Source organism: Triturus cristatus, chromosome 10 (genome assembly GCF_964204655.1).
Source record: "Triturus cristatus chromosome 10, aTriCri1.1, whole genome shotgun sequence".
NCBI lineage: Eukaryota > Metazoa > Chordata > Amphibia > Caudata > Salamandridae > Triturus > Triturus cristatus.
This window is the reverse complement of record NC_140593.1, coordinates 903,949,764-903,974,232: the sequence shown is the minus strand read 5'-3', so window position 1 is coordinate 903,974,232 and position 24,469 is coordinate 903,949,764. Positions and strand designations below refer to the sequence as shown.

At 44.1% G+C, this 24,469-nt stretch overlaps 1 protein-coding gene across 3 annotated transcripts in view; it reads right to left on the bottom strand.

Moving 5' to 3' along the window:
• LOC146796219 (cathelicidin-1-like) overlaps positions 1 to 24,469 on the bottom strand; it is a 211,340-nt gene that overhangs the window by 159,009 nt on the left and 27,862 nt on the right. For all 3 annotated transcript variants that reach the window (XM_085628726.1, XM_085628724.1, XM_085628725.1), the window contains exons 2-3: positions 15,576 to 15,683; positions 4,917 to 5,000 (exon numbers count right to left, since the gene is read on the bottom strand). In XM_085628726.1, coding sequence (XP_085484852.1) covers positions 4,917 to 5,000; positions 15,576 to 15,683 — 192 coding nt within the window. The remainder of the gene's footprint in view (positions 1 to 4,916; positions 5,001 to 15,575; positions 15,684 to 24,469) is intronic.

Sequence of the window (24,469 nt, the reverse complement as noted above, 5' to 3'; positions counted from 1 at the left end):
AAAACAGTCCACGAAAGACAGGAAATCAGTGACAAAGAGAAATGGCATGGTTAAATAAGAACTTGCAAAATGAAGACGAGAAAGGAAAGGTTGTGTGGTGGAAGAAGTAGGCATGAGGTGGAATTAGGACTAAGCAGTTTACTGATTCAACAGTCACAGCATTTACAATCACTGCTTGTGAGCTCCTAAGAAGATCGTGGATTACCTGCACTTATATTTGTTACAAATTAAGCACTGCTCCAAAATCAAGATAATCTTGAATCTCAACAAATACATGTATACAGAGTCTGTGAGATGGCCACAAAATACGAATTATGGGATTTATGGAAGTATTTGGTTTAACAAAATGACATCTTTTAGGACGCACAAGCCAATCTGGAGTAATGATATTCACAAAGCCCTGAAATAATTATCTTTTTTTATGATAAAGGGATCAGCAAATTAGTATTGTAACTACCCATGATTCCCGGGCAAGTAAGGTTTGTTGGTACTGGATAACACTCAAACTCCATTTTAAATAAGTGGGTTTGTGAAGTTCAAATTCCGCAGTTGAAATTGTGAACACTTCACAACTTCGTCAGTGGGCAAAAGTCCTGTTAATAGAAAGTCAATTTAGCATTTCTCTTTCATTGAAGTTCCTTTCAGGAAGGTTTCACCCACAATAATTCTTACTTCATTAACCTTTGTCCTTTCACTATGGCTCCCCTATAAAATGATTACCTTCTCTGCTCTAATACATTGAGATTATTTAGCTATCTTTATCATATTGTCACGCACTGTGTTCTTACCACTGAGGAATACCAATGATTCTCTAAAATCTGCTCTTTAATTTTTATATTTCATGCATGCCCAGGAGGTGTTTAAATGTCTTGATTATTACTCCCTACTGCCACTTCCACTTTATTTACACAGTTGGCATATTTAAATGCCTCTTTCATGAACGCTGATTCACCAAAATGCCTGGGATAGTGGAAATGACCTCACCTGCCCTTCAATCCTATGATGACATCACAGGAGGTGATATCACATGATCGATCACCCTGTTAGCGTTCCAAGAAGTGAAGTCACCTGGATCTTTGCACCCAATAACATATATGTCTTTGATAAATAGCACCTGAACAGTTGCATTTCCTTCCACCAACCACTCAGACGCCTCTGCTCGGCAGAACTCCTATTTGCACACATCCCATGTATGTGTGCACAGAACCAGATCAAAGATACTCTTACATCACTCTTAAACTGTGGAACGACCTCATCCTCGCTTTTAGAGTTGAAGACCTGGCTTGTCAATTAATCAACTTACCATAGGCAAGGTTAGGAACACACACCTGCTCAGCACCGGGGATACCCTCGCTGGAGTACACTTTACAAATGCACATAACATGCGTCAGAGCAATGCTGGGACTTAATCAGCAACTACATGCTGCCCTGAGATGTGCAAAGCAGATAATAGGCTCACTGAGTTATCTGGAACAGGTTTAACATATATTCGCAAAGGTTTACTTAAAGAGTAAAACTAAAATAAGGCTGGTCTGTAGTGCAAAAGCTCCCACTGTGAAATAAAGGGTTAATCCAACCTCCACACTGACATCGCTTGATTAGTGTATGAAATATCACACTAACTACTGAGACTCCCACTGCAGTCCCTCATCCGTTTTTTTTCTATCCGCCCCTCTAAATCACTCTCCAGTTTTCCCCCTCCAGTTTGCTCACCTTTGTTAGTATGATTAAGGTTCTCCCGGCTACTCATGTACATGTACACTTGATCTACCTTAAGAAAGGTAGAATCTGAGCACTGCTCTTAAAAATCAGTGTTAGCTTCTTTTCCCCAGGATGCTGCTGGGACCAATATGCTGGGGTTGTAAGAGCAGTGTCAGTGTTAGCAAGGGGTGAATATGCTATCCCTGTTCAACCCTAAATGACATTCTTGGCCTTATCAGTTAGTTCTCATACTCCCTCCTACAAGGTATTTATAATACTGATGCCTTTAAATATTTCCATTATCCATCATTTCCTCCTTGTGTTCTTCAGACTATAAAAGTCCTAGTGAAGTCTCCCTCCTTATGAAGAGTTTGTTGCATCTTCCAATCATAAACACTTGCACTGCAGACTTTAGGTCATCTTGTGTACATTTCTCTTGTGAATGCCTCGTTAGCAAATCCAGAGGATGCATCAGGAATCTGATATTTAACTACATAAAGCATCTTTCCATTCACAGAACAAGTAAAATCGAAATATGCAATAATTTAGGACCAATCTGATGACCAAGTATCTGGAATTCTCAATAAAAAGACCATATTCACATGCAAAGTTGGGACACCCACCAGTCTCTGGACCACTGAGCAGGCCAGAGCAGCGCAGCAGCCAAATTGCTTTTATACTAGTTTTAAAAAGAGAGCGTATATTAGCTGTTAAGGAATGCTGTCCAAACTGGGGGACAGAGTTAGCCAATATGCCACGAGGAGCACTTTCCTCAGAGCATCTCGTCTGCTACCAGGTTCCTTGCCCTGTTCCTCTGTTAAGACCCAACCCCCAGAGTCAGAGGGGGTTGGATCCTGTGGTGAGGCATTCAGGACTGGCTGCTGGTGCTGTGAGGGGTCCCTGCTGAGCAAGGACCATTAATAAACAGGGAGAGGTGCGACCAAGTGAGCCGGCAAGACGGCAGCCGCGAGGGAGATGCACTTCTCAGTACTACCAGATGAGCGAAATGGATGAGAGCTGAGAAGCAGCATATGAGCTGCTCCCTTCACCTTCCATTCTGGCCAGTGCTGCTGCTGGGGAATCTGGTGAGGACCCACCCCCGCTGTTGCGGCAGAGAGACTCATAGCCAGGCTATGCTACAGAGGAGAGGCAGAGGCCGACCTTGACCCTGGCCTAGAGCATGCTGGTTGGCTGGCTATGGGCCTGCATGGATGAGAGTTCATTGGATGAACTGTGTCATTGGTTCCTCCCGCTTGGTATGAGTGTGCAGTTGTCCCCACACGTCCACTGGGATTGGAGGCTGCAGATGCGGATGAAGGATTCTGCCTGATACATATTGGTGGCTCACACTTGGGCCCTGGTGCAATGATACTGATCCTTGCCCTGTGAGGTGTAATCCCTGTCGCGCCTCGGCACAAACACTACACAGGAGCCCTGGACCGAAGAGATTGCCTGATGTACTTACCCTGGTGAGTGTGGCCCACCTTTTAGTTATGTTGGTCTGTGACTGTTGGATTGTACTGTACATTGTTGAACTAACCTGCTCACGCTGTTAACGGCCATGGAGTCCACTGCCTTGCTGTCCCCCACTCTGCACACAATGCTGCCTTGGAGAACGTGATCCCTGGCCCTTCTTGCCTCTTGTTCTACTGACTAGTGCGCATGAATCCTATGAGGCCTTGGAGTGGTCCGAGACCCTATAGTCCTGGGAGACCACATAGGCCCTGCTTTTACAAGAGTCCCTGGTGGTGGCAATCCCACCTGGTTGGCAGCATCTCATATACCTGATGCATCCTGTGGCTTGAGGAACTCATGGACCAGTGCATATTTCACCTCCTTCTGTTGTGTGGACTTTGTGAGTGCTGCTTTGCCTCTGGTGCACCACACTAGACTTTGTCACCCCTGCAGGGACACCTGTGCTACTTTTCCTTCATGGGTGCACTTGCTCTATACCGCTCCCTACCTACTATGAGCAGCACCATCTCAACCTCTGAAGACTATGGGGCAGTTACCCCTTGCGAAGGAGGGTTCCCTGCCGTTAGTGGTGGTTGAGGGCATAACCACCACCTGCATTCCTCCAATGCCCCACTAGAGGTGGCCCATGTTCCGGGGGATAGACTGGATATGATACTAGCAGCTATTAGCTCTACAAGTTAAATCCTCGAGTCAAAAATCGTTTCTTTAATTGTGTCATCACTGCAAAATTGCGGATAGGGTCCACTCCGTCGAGATGACAGTGCCGGAGCTAATGACCACCACAATGGCCCATGCATCATAACTCAGTGACATGGCTCATGATTCCTAGATTTAAGATCAAGAAGGCAGAACCAGATTTAACAATATTCGAGTGATTGGACTCCTTGAAAACATTGAGGGGACATAGATTCTCACCTTTCTTGAGGGCTGGCTCTAGGAAGCAGTTGCCCAAGAGGGCCTATCAAAATTATATGCACTTGAAAGGGATAACAGGGTGCCTACTTGCCCGCTGTTCCCCAGGACCCCCCACAACCAGTGGTGGCCCACATCCCTCATTTCCTGGACCATGACTATTTGCTGCTACAGGTCCGCATGATGGGCCCCTTTCAGGTGACGAACACAAAAGTCTTCAAATTCCCAGATTACATGGCCACCATGCAAAGACAAAGAGCCTCCATTATGACCTGTTATGTTATGGTTCTTCAAGTTATTGTATGCGACTCATTTTTCCACACAACTTGATCATTTGATAACGTGACCTATTTTTTTATCACTGCGACTATCTGCAGAATATGGAAAATGTTCAAATGGAATACAGCCCAAATATATATATATTTTTTTTAAAGTCCCAATGTTGTCTGTTGCATTGCGTTATCTTTGTATATCCTGAAATAAAAAATTGGCTTAGATCTCAAATGCAAAATCTGAAAGTATTTTAACACCTCCATATTTGTAACAGCACTGTAGGACCACTGCCCCTCCACCCAAACGATATTCATCCTGTCCATCAATAAAATATCCTCGTACAATGTATGGCCTTGCCTGGAAATGTAGATGGAGAGGCTATTAACTAGTAAATAGCCCGAGATGGTGAAGCATTAACTGAAGAAAGGCAATTGTAGGCGTTTGTAGAGCTGGAGTACTTGGACCATGGAGCCATGCACCAGCCTGGAACTTCCAGTCATGCATATCCACAGGATGTTGTTTCCGCCAAAGGTGAACCCTGAACCACGACCTACCTTTGCTGTTACTGTATCACAAATCACCATGACTACGTCATCTCCGAGCACAGAGGAGACAGTTGCTCTGCAGTCTTTCACTGTCTGCAAGGGAAAAACAAAATGTTACAACACGAAATCAAGAGCTGAGACGACAGTTTACATGTCTGAAAGCACTAGTGTGAATAAGATTTCTTTTTTTTTTTTTTAACAGAGTTTTATATAGCGCCAGTTCCATTACAGGAGGACACACATTCTTTTTTGTTAGGCACGGGGAGATTAAGTGATTTGCCCAGAATCACAGGATGTTCAGTGTCATTGCCGAGACTCGAACCCAGTTCCCCAGATTCGAGGTCGATCGCCCTAGCCATTAGGCCAACTCCTCTCCCCAAGAGTAATTAAGCCTTTCTCCCTCCTCCTCCCGGGAGGGCATTAGGTATCATTCCTCCATATTCAACAAAATGACATTTTTTAGATCTAATTTGTTGAAAATGTGGTGAAGGGGAGCTCATAACAAGCCGTTTCAAATATTCCTTATTAAGTAACAACTGTGAGAGCAGAGGAGCATTGCCACCTAAATTGCCCCCCAAAAGCCCCACAGATGAAAAATAAAATGGTAATAAAGTGATTACCATTGTATTTTTCATCCCAGTCCTGAACTAAGGGTCAGGACTTTGTGGGGGTTGCTGAGTCAGCAGCAGGGAGGAGGGTGGGCTGCCTGGGCACTTTTCATGTCCCTTTGGCCAGCGGTCTTGTGATGGTAAGTCAGACATGCACATTTTGAAAGCTCTCAAGCCAGCTGGGTTAGAGCGAGTGCAGGATTCCAGTGTGCTCGGGAGTGGCACAAGAGGCCCCTCCCTCCAATCCTGGAACTTCTCTCATGATGGTGAGAGCAGTGAAAGGATTGGTTAAGGCAGTTGGCTGGGACCCGTGCCGGACTGCAGCAGAAGGAGGACGTGCAGTGGACGAGGCCGTGTTCCAGGTAAGTGATTATTATTTTTTTTTTATTCCACCACCCATATGCTCACCCCACAACTCCTTATAGATGCCAGCCGCAACTGGTAACAACCTCTGCCCTGGTCTTTTTAGTTCTCCTCCTCCTCCAGCCGCAATGTTAAGTTATCTTCTGGCACGCAAATCATGTGCCCCATTCTTTGCCTCTCAAAATCTGGTCTTTGGGAGTGTGAAAATGTGCACAATTTACTTTTTCTTAATAATGTGAAATTTCATAAAAATATGCATTTTAAGTAAAACTATGCAAACTCAAAACCAGCCTTTGGTGCTATATTTTAGCATAAAGTTCTTCCTCAGGTCTATTTAGGATGCGGAGATGCATTTTGCGCAAAACAAAGTGCTGCAAAAACAGCCGCATGCATTCTGGTCGTTTAGGTTGTTCATGTGCTTTCATGCTATAATTGAGAAATGTGACATAATGGCATTGTTTTGGGATTTTCCATGGCTTAATTTTAAGTCTCACCCTCCCTTTCTTCCAAACTAAGGGTCATATTTATTAATAAAAGATAACAAATAAGAAAAATCACATAACACCACAGGAATGCACATAAAGTATTCACCATTGTAAGGCGCATTCCTGTCCTTTCCTAGAGCTGGCACATTTTTGGCTGTGTAGCGCCAACGCAGGCAGGATTCATTTTGTACACGAAGGGACACCTTCCTACACAAAAACAATACTCAGACATTTTCCTCTTTCTAAGTATGCTGTAGAATGCAGCACATGCACAAAGAAGAAACAATAATAAATATATTTCTCCTCTGGTGGGGAGGTGTACAATTCTAACGCATTTCCAGGTTTAACAATGTTGATAAATCTGAGAATATGTCAGAATCCAAGCTCCCCCCATGACATGCCTCCCTACCGCTGATTAAGGCAAGGCAGCGATTCGCACTGCCTTGTGTTACTATAGATTTATCAAGCCCTTCATGGCAAAGCAATGGAGCCTTAAGTGGCTTGATAAATCTCATTTAGCTTTTGCATGGCTCACAAGTCCCCTTGCATGGTCCAAGGTCGACCCAAAACTTTGATAAATATGTCGTTAAGTTTCATGTCTTGCCCAGTTCTTGAGTTGCACCTCATCATCCTTGCCCCACTTGTTATAAATTATTTTTGTATTGTGCTTTTTTGTGTTAAGATGAAATTCATTAAGGCATATGTAATTGGTTAACTTTAGTTTTAATGTTTAGTTTTGTCTATGGACTGATGCTCTTGATTGCATACACTATTTTTATTTGTTCAAACATTTTCTTCATTTAAAAAAATAAGCCAATTTATTGGAGAGCTGAAACAGAATATCCACAGAGTAAGGGGTAACAGTCCACCTGGAGCCAATTAAATATCACTTTACAGCTTTATTTAGAGTTTGGCTGCCACTTCGTCATTCCACCAGGGCAGCGAAGAAATTTCATCTGCTGCTCTTGCAGAAGGATTATCATCATATTTAGAAATCTTTGCAGTGGCTGCTGATGATCTTTGAAACTGGTGGGGCATAGTACAGCCAGCCAGCCAGCCAGAATTATAGCCAGCTAGCCCAAATTATTTTAGGCTCTTATGCTCACTCTCACTTATTCTCACTCTCCATCACTCACACTCATTCTTTGTTAGAAATTGGGTTGTAAGTTGACTACGGTATGAGCCCAAGTCAGGCAGCAACCACAATTCTTGTTAAGGTAAGAAGCAGGCAAACCCTATATTAATGTATGCTCACCCTCGGGTAGCTTGGTACTTAGCTGTTTTGCCTCGTCGATCAACTCGCTCTTCGGCTTTCCTCTGTTTTTTTCGCTTAATTTTCAGCGCTTTGTCAGAAATCTCTCCTAATTATTACCTACTACCCAAATAATATTATAAACTATCTTTAATACAAAAAAAAACTACCTTTTATCATGTCTGACGCCGATTCAGATGATTCGCAAACCCCAATTCCCCCCTCTTTTTCTAATGAGGAAAATATTAAAAAAATAATTCATAAGGAGTTACACTCCTGTATGAGAGAAACTATTAACAAAATTGTTGCAGGGAAGAGATCGCATTCAGACCCCACGATCTACCCTTCTCACCACCTACTTAACAAACCTGAAGGTAAAAGAATTAAAAAATGCAACAATCTAGAAAAAATAAGCACTACTGGAGGTCCAAGCACCTCAAACATATTGGGAGGTCTACGCGCCTCAACTAACGAAGGAGGACTAAGCTCCTCAAGTAATACGGGAGGCCTACGTGCCCCAAGTAATACGGGAGGCCTACGCGCCCCAAATAGATTACCTGCCAACAATGGCATACCTCATTCGGATGCCCCAAGCGGCTCACATCGTTTAAGTGCTTCAGATCCCCTCTTTTCCAACGATCTAGATACTTCTAACAAATCCCTGGATGAATATATTTTGGACCTTGACCAAATTGACAACGATATCAACCTTGACTTATCCGATGATGAACACCCCTCCTCCTCTAAAGACACTATTTTTGACCCACTTGGTGGGGAAATGTTTTTCCCTGAGAATTTACAACATCCATGGAGCTCTCAATGGTGGCCACAAAAACAGGTCTCTAAGTTTATTAAGAGGTGGATCAAGAACCCCTTGGAAAATGAGACAAGAAATGTCCTGAGAGCAGAATGCCCTCGCCCCATCATTGAAGATAAATATTGCCTAACTCCTAACTTAGACCCCAAACTCATCAAGTTCTTATTTAAACTGGGCAGGGATCCTCGGAAAGGCATGGAACGCTCTCTAAAAACATGACAAGACCGCATGCTTGATATGCTGGGACCATTGTGTCACTTAATCGATCTAAAATGAGGAAAGCTACACCAATGCATCTCATCCTAATAATATTGACCTCCTTCGGGGATGGAGCCAAAGAACTCTGATCCTCCTCGGAAACGCTAACGCAGCTCTAAATACCGAGAGAAGGAAGGTAGTCTTATCCAAAATTGACCCTAAATTATGCGACATGGCAGATAAAGAATCTTCTTCTAATCCCAACGGCCTCCTCTTTGGGGAAGATTTGATCAAAAGCCTGGGAAAATATGTCTCCACCTTTACTGCCCTGGACAGAGCACAATCAAACATCCGAAGAGTTTTTAACCCTAGTGTTTTTGCAAGGGCCGGCAGAAGGGGTCGCTCTGCCGGCCGTTTCTTCCAAAGACCCTTTTCCAGACTGAGAGGTTCCAATCGTCAATTCCAAACCAACAATTAATTCTTTCCTCAACGAGGACAATCTTCACGTTTCAGAGGTTTTAGGACCAGAGGAGCCAATCCATCCAACACCTCAAGTAAGTACACTTCCTCCTCCTCTTCTATTCAGAGAGTAGGAGGTCGACTAAAACATTTCCTACACGTTTGGAAACAAATCACTCACGATCCTTGGGTTTTAGAAACCGTTCAAGGATTCAAAATAGATTTCTCGGAATTACCCATTCAAGTCTCAACTCCACAAGTTTTAAACCTGTCTCTAGAACAACACTCCATAGTCGCAGAGGAGATAAATTCTATGCTAACCAAGGGTGTGATCATAGAAGTCCCTTGGGAACACAAGAACTTTATGAGCAATATTTTCCTTGTGGAAAAAAAAGGCAAATTAAAATCAATGCTTTTACTTCCCCGAAAGAAGATTTCAAAAATCAGGAAGGAAATCAGTCACGTTCTAAAATTAGATCTCATAACCCTAAGGGAACTAGCCAGACTTCTGGGCCTCCTTTTCCTCTTCTATTCAAGCTATCTTTCCGGGCCCTCTATTCTACCGAGCCCTTCAAAGAATCGAGGGGCAGGCCCCCCGCTCCGGGCTTTGGTACGGAGACAGGATTCACCTAGACGTGGAAGCCAGAGAGGAACTGACTTAGTGGCTAAAGAATCTAGATGTATGGAACGGAAAAACCATTTTTAGCACTTCCCCAGACTATGTTCTGGAATCAGATGCGAGCCTTCATGGCTGGGGTGCCTGTTTTCAAAATCAGAACACGGGAGGTTTATGGTCTTATTCGGAGAGTTTAAACCACATAAACTTTCTAGAACTAACCGCAGGCCTTTACGCCTTAATGAGCTTCAAGCATTCCCTCCAAGGGAGATCAGTCCTACTCAAGATGGACAACATGTCAGCCGTCGCCTATATCAATCGCCTAGGCGGTACCAGATCCCCAGACCTTTCAAACCTTGCCAAGAAACTTTGGTTGTTCTGCCTGGAACACCAAATGTCCCTAAGAGCAGAATATCTTCCCGGTCTAAAAAATGTATATGCAGACTGGAATTCAAGGTTCCTGGTAGATCACACCGACTGGAAATTAGACCCAAACATTTTCAACAGTCTCGCCTACCTCTTGGGTCCCCTACAAGTAGATCTCTTTGCCAGCAGACTCAATTCCCAACTCCCCAGTTACTTCAGCTGGATGCCCGACCCGGGTGCTCTGGCAGTGAACTCCTTTCTCCAAGACTGGAAAAATATTCGGGGATATGCCTTTCCCCCCTGCGCAATGATTCCACGCGTCCTTCAGAAGCTGAGATCAGAACATTCCTCAATAGTCCTAGTGACCCCCTTTTGGCCATCCCAAGCATGGTTTCCGACGACCTTGGAATTAGCTTACGAAATTCCCTTTCTACTTCCAGCTTCACCAGGCCTCCTAAGAGACATAAACGGCTCGGACCACCCACTTCTTATGAAAGGGACTTTGAACCTTCTTGCATGGAAGGTGTCAGGCGATCTAACGAAGTCTCTGGACTTTCGTCACAAGCTTCTTCTCTCCTCCAAGAATCTTGGGCCCCCGGCACACACTATAGAGACAACAGCATCTGGAAAAGATGGGTTTGTTGGTGCCTGGAAAGGAATCTGGATTCCGTGGAGGCTCCTATCGTCCACATAGCCAATTTTCTGGTGGAACAGTTTGAAAGAGGTCTCTCATATAGATCAATTAACTGTTATAGGGCTGCCATTTCTGCGGGTCACTCACTCCTTAATGGTAGAACGATCGGTAAAAATCCAATAACCTGCAGAATTATGAAGAGTATCAGACTTAAAAGACCCCCCAAACCTAAATACGACACCCTTTGGGACGTTAAGTTACTTCTTGATCTTTGTTGTAAGTGGCCGAATAATAACCTGCTAGACAATAAGTCACTATCCATCAAATTAGCTTCTCTTCTTTGCCTAATATCCTGCCGTAGAGTTTTGGTTGTTAAAGCACTGGAGATTTCCAACAGATACTATGATGCTTTCGGTGTCACGTTTGAAATAATGAAGAGAACTAAAACGATGTCTGACATGATCTTTTAGCCTAGGTTTGATGCTTGCAAAAAATTGTGCGTAGTGGACTGCATGAAGGAATATGATTCTAGGATAGACCCCCGTCGCACCTCCGGTATTAACCAACTCCTTATATCCTTTGTTAAACCTTTCAAATCTGTTTCTTCTTCTACTATAGCAAGATGGGTTAAACTATCGATGCAATTGGCCGGCATTGACCTCCATAGATTCCAAGCTCACTCTTTAAGAGGGGCTATGGCCAGTCAATCCTTTTGGAAAGGAGGTAAGTTAAATGACATCCTCAAAGCAGCAGACTGGTCAAATTCATATACTTTTGCTAAACACTACTGCAAACCTGTTGAACACATGTCTGATGTAGTTCTTCTTGACTACCAACATGCATAATGGCAGCCTCCAGTCTTGTAATCAAATTGCGATTCTCCTATTACCATGACCAGAGAATCTGGATTTCATTAAAGACACGGATGCTGACATTATCCCATCCCTCCCTCCTGGAGCGGATTTTAATACCTTATTTTACCTTGTGTAATACCTTAAAATGTTTATCTTACCATTCAGTACTGTATTTGCATTTTCAAGTTTAACTTCGTCTACCTTTCCCTTAACATAGGGTGTTATTTTCTTTTACTAATACCTCGTCTTCTTTTTCAGTTAATTCTTCTTGAATGCTTCATTTCCACGTTATGTCGAAGACCTTTCCAGACTCTTCATCTCCTTCTCAAGACAGAGCTTCACCTCATGACTCCAGAGCTTTTGGAATCCGTTACCTTTCACAGAAGTTATGATTGACTTTCACCGCATTTTAAAGAGGCTGATCTCTGTCTCTATGTTACCTAGTTACTTGTTTATTCTAGAACCTTACTTTATGATGTAACTTTAAAGTGGCTGTACTTGAAGTTGCATTAAAAGGTAATGCATAATGTCAGCCTCCGTGTCTTTAATGAAATCCAGATTCTCTGGTCATGGTAATAGGAGAATCGCAATTCTTGTTAAGGTAAGAAGCAGGCAAACCCTAAATTAAACTATGCTCACCCTCTGGTAGCTTGGTACTTAGCAGTCAGGCTTAACTTGGAGCCAATGTGTAAAGTTCTTTTTGCAACACTTCAAACATTGAAACTGTGAAAACGCCACACAAAAAGATTCAAATACAAAGTTAGAAAAATATAACTTAATACATAATTTAATAAATAAAACAACCAAAAGGCGAAAATTCCAATAAGTAGAAGTCGAGATATGAATTAGTTTGAAGATTAAATGTGAAAATAGTGCTTAGAAGCAATAAGAGCCTATTTGGTATATTTGGTTGCGCAGGACCGGGACAAAGTCAAATGTTCAGGCCGACTGTGAGAGCACAGGCTGGATACAGGGAAACCGCAAGGCTCGCCTCAACAAAAGTACCTTGATCTTGGTAGCAACAGGGAAGATGCGTGGTGCAGCCGAGCGTTGTGTCGATTCCGCAGTTGAGGCGATACATCGATTTTCTCATTGCAACAATGGTGATGCACCAGTTCCAAAGAAGAAGCAAAGTTTGAGATGCGATGGCTCCAAAGCTTGGAACTGTTTGAACTACACCATTGCTTTAACCAGATCTTTGTTGCACATTTGCAATAAAAATGCCAACACAATATGTTATAATTGTTTTAGATCTAAATTTGTTTTTTGGATGTTTTACGTTTTATTCGTTTTTTTAAGCAGCAAATTTCGAATATTCTTCTCTTTTTTCTTTCTCTTCCCTTCCCCATTTTATTTGTGAGCACGAGGTCTGGTTCCCTACTTGTACCCTTCAACTTTATTGCACATCCAGCACTTTTACTATGTAACTTTCTGCTCCTGCAGCCAATGTTGGCTTGGGCAATACCATTATTTCTTCCATTTTCTTGGGTACCCTGAGAAGGACCGATATGAGCAGTAAAAATGAAGAAACTTTTTCATCTGCAGTCCAGGAACAACATTCAATATCAACTATGCCCTTTATTGCAGCAGTGGTGATATCTTGATTTGACTGCCACAGCAGCACATATCACATCAATATAAAATATGCCTTATTGAAGCTCAAGATGATTCAATAGGCATCACCAGAAATCATTCCCTCCTTTTTGTACTTCTCTTCCACCCCATCCACCTTTTGCATGTGCTGACAATTTCATACACGGTTCGATGTGTGGTTAAACAAGAATTCTACATTTTCCGCCTCCATTTTTTGATGCAAACTCCAGTCACACTACCATAGCCAAGTCACGGTGCTGCATTCCTCCAATGCTCCGCTGCTAATGTTTGCAATGTTCAAGAAACAGTTCTCTATTGGATACTCTCAGGTCATGATTTAGAGCTTAGACAATTCAGTGTTCACCTCCCAATGCCAGGAAATATTTACCTACACTAAGGTAGCAGTGGAAAATACGCCACGGTTTGAGTGTTCTCCCTGGGAGACAAAGGTTTCGCCATCAAAATAGATGTATTCTCTGTGAGAGAAAAAACTACAAGAAGAGGGACAGAAGGGGCTATTTCCGCTCACAGGGGAGTGGGAGGTCCAGCAAGAAAGGCTGCCCCAGGAATGTAGATTACCAAAAAGGGGTATTCCTGCTGTTCCTCGATATAAAAGAAGGAAGAGTCAAAGGGAAGGCTGGATCCAACTAAATACACTGTGCGTTTAAAGTTGGTAATCCATTTGTTGGATAATAATGCCCTCACACACCCTTTCAGGTGTCATGCCTCATCATATGGGCTGCTCCTCGTCGGGCCGGCGGTGCAATGCCTAACGGGCTCCCTTAAAAAGGGGCACTTTGTCGGAGATCTTCAATCCAACTTCCGTATGGTGAAGTGCGGGTGTGGGGGCCTAAATTGTGTAGATGTGAATAAGTCAGTGTCTCTTAATTCAAATACCTGTTAATGTCTGGTCCTACCCTTTTTAGTATATGTCCAGACCACAACAGTGCTCGGTGGATGGTCAATAAGTAGGAGTTTCTCGTGGCTCATGTTGTGCGAATTGACCTACCCTCACCACCGAGTCCGGACTCGGTGGTGAGGGTAGGTCAATTCGCACGACATGAGCCACGAGAAACTCCTACTTATTGAGGAATTGTTGCTCATGTTCCATCCACCGAGCACTGTTGTGGTCTGGACATCTAAATAGGGTAGGACCAGACATTAACAGGTATTTGAATTAAGAGACACTGACTTGCTCTATACCACTTTAACTGAGAGTATTAATATTACAACATTCTCTCTTCGTGTAGATAGTTGTTTTTCTAGGTCCTGAAGAATCGCGAGTGTAATAACTCTATGCGAGAAACATGTTGACCATTAAATACTAATACAGGCCACTCTTACATGAGACATTATACTCTGTTGAGTGCTACACATTCACGTTTTTAATCAGGGAAGGAGGCCCTCAGAATAAAATTAATTCCTAGCTGGCACGTCAACCCTGTTTTATATCACTTATTCACATCTACACAATTTAGGCCCCCACACCCGCACTTCACCATACGGCAGTTGGATTGAAGATCTCCGACAAAGTGCCCCTTTTTAAGGGAGCCCGTTAGGCATTGCACCGCCGGCCCGACGAGGAGCAGCCCATATGATGAAGCATGACACCTGAAAGGGTGTGTGAGGGCATTATTATCCAACAAATGGATTACCAACTTTAAACGCACAGTGTATTTAGTTGGATCCAGCCTTCCCTTTGACTCTTCCTTCTTTTATATCGAGGAACAGCAGGAATACCCCATTTTGGTATTCTCTGTGAGAGAAACATGTTTGGGAAAATAACTATGGCTGCAAATCCACCATATTACGGTCGCTGAAATCGCGGTCACAAAATAGGAGCATTGCAAATGTACCACCAAAGTGGGGTATGTTGTCAGTGCCCACAAATGCCATTTCCCTTCCATGCTGAGAGTTTTTCCTAACAGTTAGGGGATGTCATACTTCCCTGTTCATGAGTGTCCAACATCACTTTCATGACTGCCATTCACAAAGCTAACTGTGCCGGACATGGTAGTCTGTCAGTCAGTCAGTACAGCTCAGGTAGCAGATCATCATCTTACGTCAGAGGAAAGTTCAAACCTTTAGAAAGATAGAGTCCGTTTGGACAACTCTTGGTCGTACCGTTTCTTTGCTGGTGATGCGGATGGGAAATTTGACTTTTTTTTAATGATTCCCTATTGCATAATATTTCTATGATCACTCCATTAGGGCAATATGCCCAGGAAATTACCAAAACAATGTTGTTTAAGCAGTAAGCTTTTTATATGCATATGTGCATAACCTTTAGCGTCTCAAACCCTAGAGGAAAATCTTTGGTGAAGCTTGCTTGCCATTAAAAAACCAAGATAATGTAGACAACAATTACATTGCCTCCCACACAACCCCATTTTGTACATCAGTTTTCAAGAGCGGCTACTTACTCCCGAGTCCTTGAAGTCACATTTGTCCATGTGTTGGTTGTCCATCGGGTTGACACACACCGTCTCTTTAATGGTGAACCGCAGCTGCTCAGGACTAACAAGCATTTCCTGCAAGAACACATTGAATGTGAGAACTTGAGTAAGTGACATAACGTTTCCACTTTCACAAAATAGACATTATTTACAATTTATCAAATTCGATTTCCATCCACTGTTGTGGAGGTTTCAACTTCTTCGCCAAAGTTGGAGGATTTGTCATATTAAGTAATCCATTATAGAAACAGAGATTTATCCCAAAAAAGTGTCTTAATCCTACTTGGGAATGGCCACTTTCCCTGGGAATCATTGGGTGGAAAATTAACTAGTGGCATGCAATAATAGTAAAGTGTCCTGAAAATATATCTCCATTTGGGGGTTCAAAGTCAGTGCTACATTTCGTCTGCCAAATGTAACCTTGGGGGAGGCCTTCTCAGCATGATTCGGACACCATAATTCTCTTTCCATCAATGCCGGTCACCATTTCCATGGCAGCCTTTCACGAAGTTACCAGCGGCGACTCCTCCGTTGGGCGGAGGCGCATTGCCCCACTCCTGAGAGCCAGCAAATTCAAGCATGGAAAATAAAATTATAATAAAAAATGTTATTATCATTTTATTTTTCATCTTGCAGGCTGCCAGCCGGGCCTACTGAGCATCTGAGCCATTTAGGCCACCCTGACAGACAGCAGCTGCAGCAGAAGTGCTCATGCCGGTTTGGCTGATTGTCTTAAGACAGCTAAACTGACATGCGCACATAGCTCTCTCAAACCCGAGCTGTGCTGCACAGCCAGGTGGTGAACAGGCACAGGCTCCCAGTCCCTGTGGGAGTTCAAAACCAGCACATGCAGACCAAACCTGGCACTTCTCTCATGGTGGGTAATAGCATTACCAGCATAAAAGGAGCTTTTGGATTGGCGTAGGGAAGTCTGGGAGCCTGTGCATCCCCAAGTACTGCCTCGATAGAAGAAGAGCACTGAGGTGGCGGGTAGGTAATCTTACATTTTTATTCTCCACCGTGCTGCCCCATGATCATATGTTCTAATTCTAAGTTGTAAATTCCTGGGCCTCTTGTATGTTGCACACAGAGGAGGCATCCAAATCCCCGCTGCAATCCATGCTGCAAGCGCAACCTCATCCCAGTTGCCAACGCCATCACCTCCCTGCTATTCCATTTTTTTTTTAATGTAGGGACATTATTTCCCTCTGTCCATACTATTTTCAGTGGCAGTTCCTTCATTAGGGAGGACGAGTGTCGCCCCACTACTGAGAGCCAGCAAATTCAAGCATGAAAAATGAAATGATAAAAATGTTATTATTTTATTTTTCCATCTTGCAGGCTTCCAGCCTGGCCTACTGAGTGTTTGAGCCATTTGGGGATGGGCGGTCCATCCTGACAGAGAGTATCTGCCAACTGCAGCGGAAATGCGCATGTCGGTTTGGCCTGCTGCCTTAGGATGGCCCAACTGACATGCGCACTTACATTTCTCCAACCTGAGCTGTGCTACAGAGCTGGGGAGAATAGGCACAGGCTCAAAGTCCCTGTGTGAGATCAATACCAGTCCGCTCAGACCAATCCCAACGCTTCTCTTATGCTGGGAAATAGTATTACCAGCATGAGAACAGTGTCTGGATTAGGGTGGAGGGAGTTTGGGAGCCTGTGCATCCCCCTTGACTGACTGGACACAAGGAGAAGAGTACGGAGGTGGTGGCTGGCAGCAGGTAGGTAATCTTTAGTTTTTATTTTCCCCCGCGCTGCCCCATATTTATAATCGTATGTTCCAATTCCAAGTTGTAAATTCCTGGGCCTCTTGTCTCTTGTTCTGGGCACGCAGGGGCAGCACCGAAATCACCGCTGCAGTTCATGCTGCAAGCATATCCTCCTCCCGGCCTCACTTTCCCGCCACTCCATTTAGTTCTACAGGGACATTGTTTCCCTTTTTCCATACTATTTTTAAGACCTTAAATAACACAAGTGCATCTTTACTCGAGTCACTGGGGCGATCTTCATCCCATTGGCCTCCAAAAGAGGCTGTTTGGGCACAGGGACTGTTCCCCGCCATACTGTTCCTCAACTCGGCACCACCTTACGGACGCTTTGATCCCACAGCACAGACTTTTGGGACTGGAAAGGGTTCTTTAACGAGGAGCTGAATATTTTATGCACTGGGAGGGCACATCTGGAATATTTGCAGTAGCTCTTGGTTCATCCCACTTTCCCCTTTCATTGGAAGGATTTCTGCAACGCCGACATTGTGTGTATATATCAAATTATGAATTGCTTCTCTTCTCGGGTTCCTGCATTTTTTTACAATGCTCATAATTGCTTGCAAAGTAGAGGCATTCGACTTCAATGCTACCCAAGGCTGTGGGCCTATTTTACAGTAATGCATAACTTCGAAGATTTAATAGGAAGCAATGCATGTCTCAAAGTAAATATGTTTTGGTTTCATTTGCTTTGTGTTCAAATTCTAGTAAACACAATTAAAGAACCGATAAGATAGCACAGCAGGTTGGGTGCACACTGCAGCAAACTGTAATTGGCAGATCACACGTGCAGGTGCTCAGGAGTTTCATGTCAGCTGTCAAGATTTATGAGTAACATGCAGATTACAAGCTTCAGTTTCCGAAGGATGTTTTAGGGTTTTAAATGAACTGCGCTGAAATGTGACTAATGTGCGTGCCATGTCTTAGAATCAAAGAGTGTCTACTTAACTAACTTTTCCTCCTCTCAAAGACAATGAAGTGGTTCTATCGAGACAGGTAATACAGATGAAAAACTGCGCCACCCAATCCCTTAGACATTTGAACCAAAGCAGAAATATTTACAGGGATAGGCCTCATCGGAGTCCAAATAGTTGGTTTTAGCAGCCCAGGTCTGAGCAACTTCCGTTTTGCAGATAAGCGGCTGACGAATGAGGTACATAAAAATTGTTCCCATTACAACACTGAGGACCCCATTATGAGTCTGGTGGTCCGAGGACCTCCAGACTAATGGTGGCATGGCGGTGGCAGATGGAGCCACCACCCTACTGGCGGTCTGACTGCCCGATTACGACTTAAGGAACCGGATTGCCCTGAGATTGTCAGCTCCGCCCGGGAACTGCTATTCCCCAGCATAGGAGTGGCGGTCAGAGGCCACAATATGCTTGGTGAGACAGCCACGGTCCTGCCAACCATATTAAGAGTTCTCTCAGCCAGGATTTTCATGGTGGTTCCACCGCCATGAAAACCCTGGAGGAGAGGAAAACAGAGAGGGACCCCTATGCCTTAAACATATGCAGATGCACACATGTGGGTATAAAATGTGCCCCCCTGTGTGCATGCACATAGGTTCTTGCACAGCATGGACTTTCGAGTCCATGCATCTCAGGAACCTTGTAGTGAGGTCCCATTGCTACACCTTTTTTATTGGCACCGCCACCTTTAAAAGAGGCACCGCCATGGGACCATCATGCCACCCACCTGCCAGACTACTAAAAAGACATAACCCGGCGGGCACGCAGCGTTACCTTTGGTGGAGCGGTAGTGCGCCGGTTTGCACCGCCGCTCCTCCAAAAACACGTAATAGGTGCCCGAGTGGTTTTTAGGTCTCGCCTGAGACAGCGCTTTAGCGCTGCTCTGGCGAGACTTATAGTGACCGAGTTTTGGAAGTGCAAACAGTGGCTTTTCAGGCCTCCAAATACAGTGCATGTGCGTCGGCCGGGCGCGCGCACCATTTGGAGGCCTGAAAGCACTCGTTTCCTTTCACTTTCTCGGCCCGCATGGCCGCTTTGATGTGATCGCGATTAGTTTCACACACGCACATCTTATCTGCCCCATCCCTTTTGCTTCTTCTGTCTCACCCTCGTACCCCTATCTGTTTTTTCTCCCGTCTCCCCCACCCCACTTCTTTATGTTTAAGCACTTCAATAGTGCTTCCTACTTTGGTTATGTTCCTATTACAATACCACCAAATGCAACTGACTGTATTCTATGTTGCTTTCCTCAACCCCCCATACCCTCCTTCTCAATTGCAGCGGTTGGTTTCGCTTCGCACTTGTTCTTTTTTATTTGCTTTCCTAAATCACGCGCTTCTAGTCAATTTGAAACCGAAAGGGATACTGCTCTTGGAATTCCCCAAATATCTGGCCTCCAGCCCTGATCACGTGATCACCAGAAGCGAACTGTTCTCTCATTTAGTTGCCCGTTAGACGTGCAGCTCGAGCCACGACAAACTGTTTGCATCTGTCATACAGGACGAGGTAAAAAACAGGAATGTGAGATACTGCAAGTAACTGCATGGAGAATGTCTTGCAGGCTCCCAACCCTGGTTTGCCTTTTCGCAGAGCTGTGAATCAACATGTCTGAAATGTATAATCTTAGCTGTAGCGGCCCCTGAAAAACAGGCAGCCCCATTCTTGTTTGTTTTCTGAAACCATGCACGCAAGACTAACTTCCTTTAAGAATGTGTTATCTAAAAGCTCGTGCTCATTCTCTAATCATCAGTGAGTTAAAAGAATATGTTTTTTTCATCTCTAAATTCGCTGGAACTGATAGCGCTTTACCGCAGCTCTGCGTTATTACAGTGTCTAGTGACAAGTGAATTTTAAGGTTTGTACTTTCTGAGCCGTGTTCTCTGTGGAAGACGCGTTGTGCATTGAGCTTTTCATAATGCTTTACGAGGAGCGGTTTCACTCGCGCTGGGAAGGAACAGTGGCTTGTGGGGTCCGTTGAATATACATGCAGCTCAGAGAAGACAGATGTATTCAGTGAAACGAGTCAACATGTGCCTGGCGTACTAGATTGCCTCCTGTTCTAAGTTCCTACGATTGAGAGGAAGAGGGTGTGGAGTAACGGCCAGAGCTGACGTCTTTGGAGCTGCGGGACAAGGTTTGAGATACGGCTCAACAGGATTTCCTAATTTCTGTCCCTCTGTATCTCTGTCTATCCTTGTCTCGTGACTTTTTTTTATCTTCCTATCTTTCATTTTTCTCTTGCTCTCTCTGTCTGTCTCTATCGTTATCTCTCTCCCCCCCCCCCCCATTATCTGGATTTCCTAATTTCTGTCCCTGATTTTATTTCTATCTACCTCTCTCTCTCCCCCATTTATTTCCCTCTCTTCCAGGCATCCAGTTCTGGGTGTTCTTAATGTCCTGGACAAACTAAGAATGTTCGGTAATAACTGCTCACACCGCTCCTCCCGCTCCCTAAGGTTTGCTCTGCTAGCCGGGGAAAAATACGTTTGACTGCAGTCTTAGGAACATAGTTTAGGATACGTAATGGATTTCATTGGTCCTGGGGGCGAGGCATGCGGGGCACTTGAACTATTATTATTGTTTTCCATTGCACAGATGCTGCTCTGAAGTTTTTATTTTTGAGTATATCTATGGAAAAAGAAACTGTTTAGCCTGGGATGTGTATGTAAGCATTTGTGTTAACTTGAATTTTGGTAAATAAGTTTAGAGAAGCAATTCCTTGGTCAGTCACTGGTCACTTTAGGTACTCCTCTTTGACTCGATTACGTTTTAACTACTTAATATTTCGAACGCTTTTTATGTTAATGGGGCTACATTTGATTGGCTTATCAGGGGAAGGAAATGTGAATGTCATGAGAATTTGGGCTTATTTGGTTATTTTGATTGTCCCAGTTATACACAGGTTAGGTTGCCTCATGATCTTCGACATTAAGGATATATCAAAAGAAAATAGAATGCCACTTCCTGAGTCCACTCGTTGCATAGTCGATTGCCCCAAATCCCAGAAATACAGTAAACGTTTGCTTATGGGCCTCTTTCCCCTCCTGCAAAATGCACTGCTTAGTTATAAACGTCTGTATAACTGTGTTTTGGATGTTCGAAAGTAGGATTTGTATTTTTTATCAATGTTTTTATTGGCATTTTCATATTACAAATGACAGATTGTGTTGAGATACAAGTGATTTGACTTTATTTCGTACATAATACATCATTGGATATTGCTATCCTCGCATTAAGTAGACCTGCATCCTGTCTTTATTCAGGTCTTGCGCCAAACAAATCTTATGTAGAACTGGGATGCGAAACTGGGATAACTGGGATAGCGCACCATTTGGCAGCCTGCGTGTACATTTCGTGGGCACTTTGATGTTCTCAGTGAGCCGCGCGGCCACTGAGAACATCAAAGCGCCCGCGAAAGTGCAAACATTTGCCACCCCCTCCCTTATCCCACTTCCTGCTTGTTTCACAATGTTTTTTTTCTTTCTCAGTATTTTCTTTGGTTCTCTCTGTAGCGCTCTCTTCTTAGCTCTTAGTCTGCCTCTCCCTGTCTCTTTCTCCCTGCCTGGCTCTGTCTTTGTTTTGCTTTCTCTCTTTGTCTGCCTCCCGTTCTCTCCCTAACTTTCTATCATCTTTCTCTAGCCATCTGTCACTCTCTCGCTCTCTTCTTGTCTCTCCACCTTTCTTTCTCTGCCACTTCCTGTCTGTCTTCTCTCTCCCTCTCTCTGTATCTCTGTCTATCCTTGTCTCGTGACTTTTTTTATCTTCCTATCTTTCATTTTTCTCTTGCTCTCTCTGTCTGTCTCTATCGTTATCTCTCTCCCCCCCCCCTTATCTGGATTTCCTAATTTCTGTCCCTGATTTTCTTTCTATCTACCTCTCTCTCTCCCCCATTTATTTCCCTCTCTTCCAGGCATCCAGTTCTGGGTGTCCTTAATGTCTTGGACAAACTAAGAATGTTCGGTAATAAGTATTATTTTTGGGGTGCACGTGTAGTGAAAAACTTATGACACAAACTGATGTCAGTGACATGGGCAGTAACTGCAGAGCGTTCAGTGCTTAGTTTGTGTGCCTTTCACACTGGAAAGCTTTGCTTGTGAACAGTCACCCGGTTTTGATGTTTGTGTTGCATGCTTCTCAAGCAGTCTGCTGGATCTGCAGGACAGGAGTGTTTTTCGGGGTGCCACTGTTTGCTCTCTGCTTGTTGTAGATACCAGCCGATGTGTGGCATTGGCCACTAAATAACATTAATTCAAAACTCTGCACCATCATATAACGCGTCTGTCCTTCATGTCCCAGACTGCTCACATTGGGTCTGAGGCCTTCTCCGTGCACTTGTATCAAATATCATTTTCTATGGGCTTCTAGAGAATGGTTGTCACTGGCTGAAGTTCTTTCCTTACTGACTCTCGGTGGACATTGGTCAAGCTCTGGTATTAATACACGCAGTCGCGCTCTTTATTCCAGGCCAGAAGGTGCCAGCAGCAGGTTCCTTTGAGAAGAGGCGGCATGAGATGGCACCAGCACAGAAGACATTTATTCGGAGCAGAGAACCATGTGCCATCCGCTGGATTAACGGACAGACAAACAATACAATGCATATCTACCCTGACCACAAAAGGGCTACCAAATATTGTGATCTAAGGATGTCCTGTGCAATCATTGCCACCGCCTTAGAAGGGGGCGTCCCTGCTGCAGCAGTCTTTGTTTGAGGTGCAGCGTGTGGTCTGAGCACCACTCAGCAGGTCACGAGCCCTTTGCGCCACTAAAGGTGGATACGTATCTATCCGAAGGATGGCATCATATTAATGTCAACATTTCACTCCGTTTGCAGTCGGTTACTTTGGGCCAGACGAGAGCGACCAGTCTGATCCCAGGTACATAGCGCTCAAAGGCTGCTGGAAGGCTGTTAGGAGCTGTAGCTCATCGATGTTTGTCTGCATTTAAACAGCTGCTCTTGTCTCAAATACTTTCTGACCCTTGTTAAACTCAAAATGATTATACTTCGGACAGCAGCGAGGTGCCAAGTTTGCTCTTATCCTAATTTTACAAAGCAGGAGTTGTAGCATAACATTTTTAACTGCAGCTCTGACCGCAGCGCCACATCCTCTGCCTCTAAATATCACAGCACAAGAGACCTGAAACACAGTGTGAGGTGAGGATTGTGACATAATGACCCCTCTGCCCCACATTTCTCAGGGCCTTACTTTATTCATTTCGGAAGTGGAAATCACCCCGATATCCCTCCCGCTCTCTCTATCTCTCTATTCTCTCTCTCCCTCTCTCTCTCACTCTTTCCTTTTCTCTCTCCTCTCTCTTTCTCTCTCTCCCTCCCTCTTTCTTTCTCTTTCTCCCTCTATCTCTTTCTCTTCTCCCCCTCTCTCTCCTCTTTCTCTCTCTCTCTCTCTCTCTCTCTCTTTCTCAGTCTCTCCCACCCTCTCTTGCTCTCTCTCTCTCTCTCTCTCACTCTTTCCTCTATTTCTCTTTCTATGTCTCTCTCTCCCTCCCTTTTTCTCTCTTTCCCTCCCGCTCTCTTTTCATCTCTCCTCTCTCTCTCTCCCCCCTGTTTCTATCTCTCTCCCTCTCTCTTTCTCTCTCTATCTCCCCCTCTCTCTCTTTCTCTCTCTTTCACTCTTTCTAACCCTCTCGCTCTCCCTCTTTCTCTCTCTAGCTCTCTTTCTCTCTCCCTCCCTCTCTCTCTTTATCCCTCTTCCCTCTCACTCTCGCACTCCACTCTGTGGCACGTAATAACACGCCACATAATTACACTCTACTAAATGCAACATACACTCCACATAATACCACTCAGTGCCACATAATTACATACCACATATTTACACTCTACTCAATGCAACATAAATACACCCCGAAACCACTCAGTGCCACACAATTACAAGCCACATAATTACACTCTACTCAATGCAACATAAATACACTCCACAAAATACCACTCAGTACCACAGAATTACACACCACATAATTACACTCTACTCAATGCAACATAAATACACTCAACATAATACCACTCAGTACCACATAATTACACGTCACATAATTACTGTATTCAATGCAACATACATGCACTCCACATACCACTCAATACTACATAATTCAACGTCACATA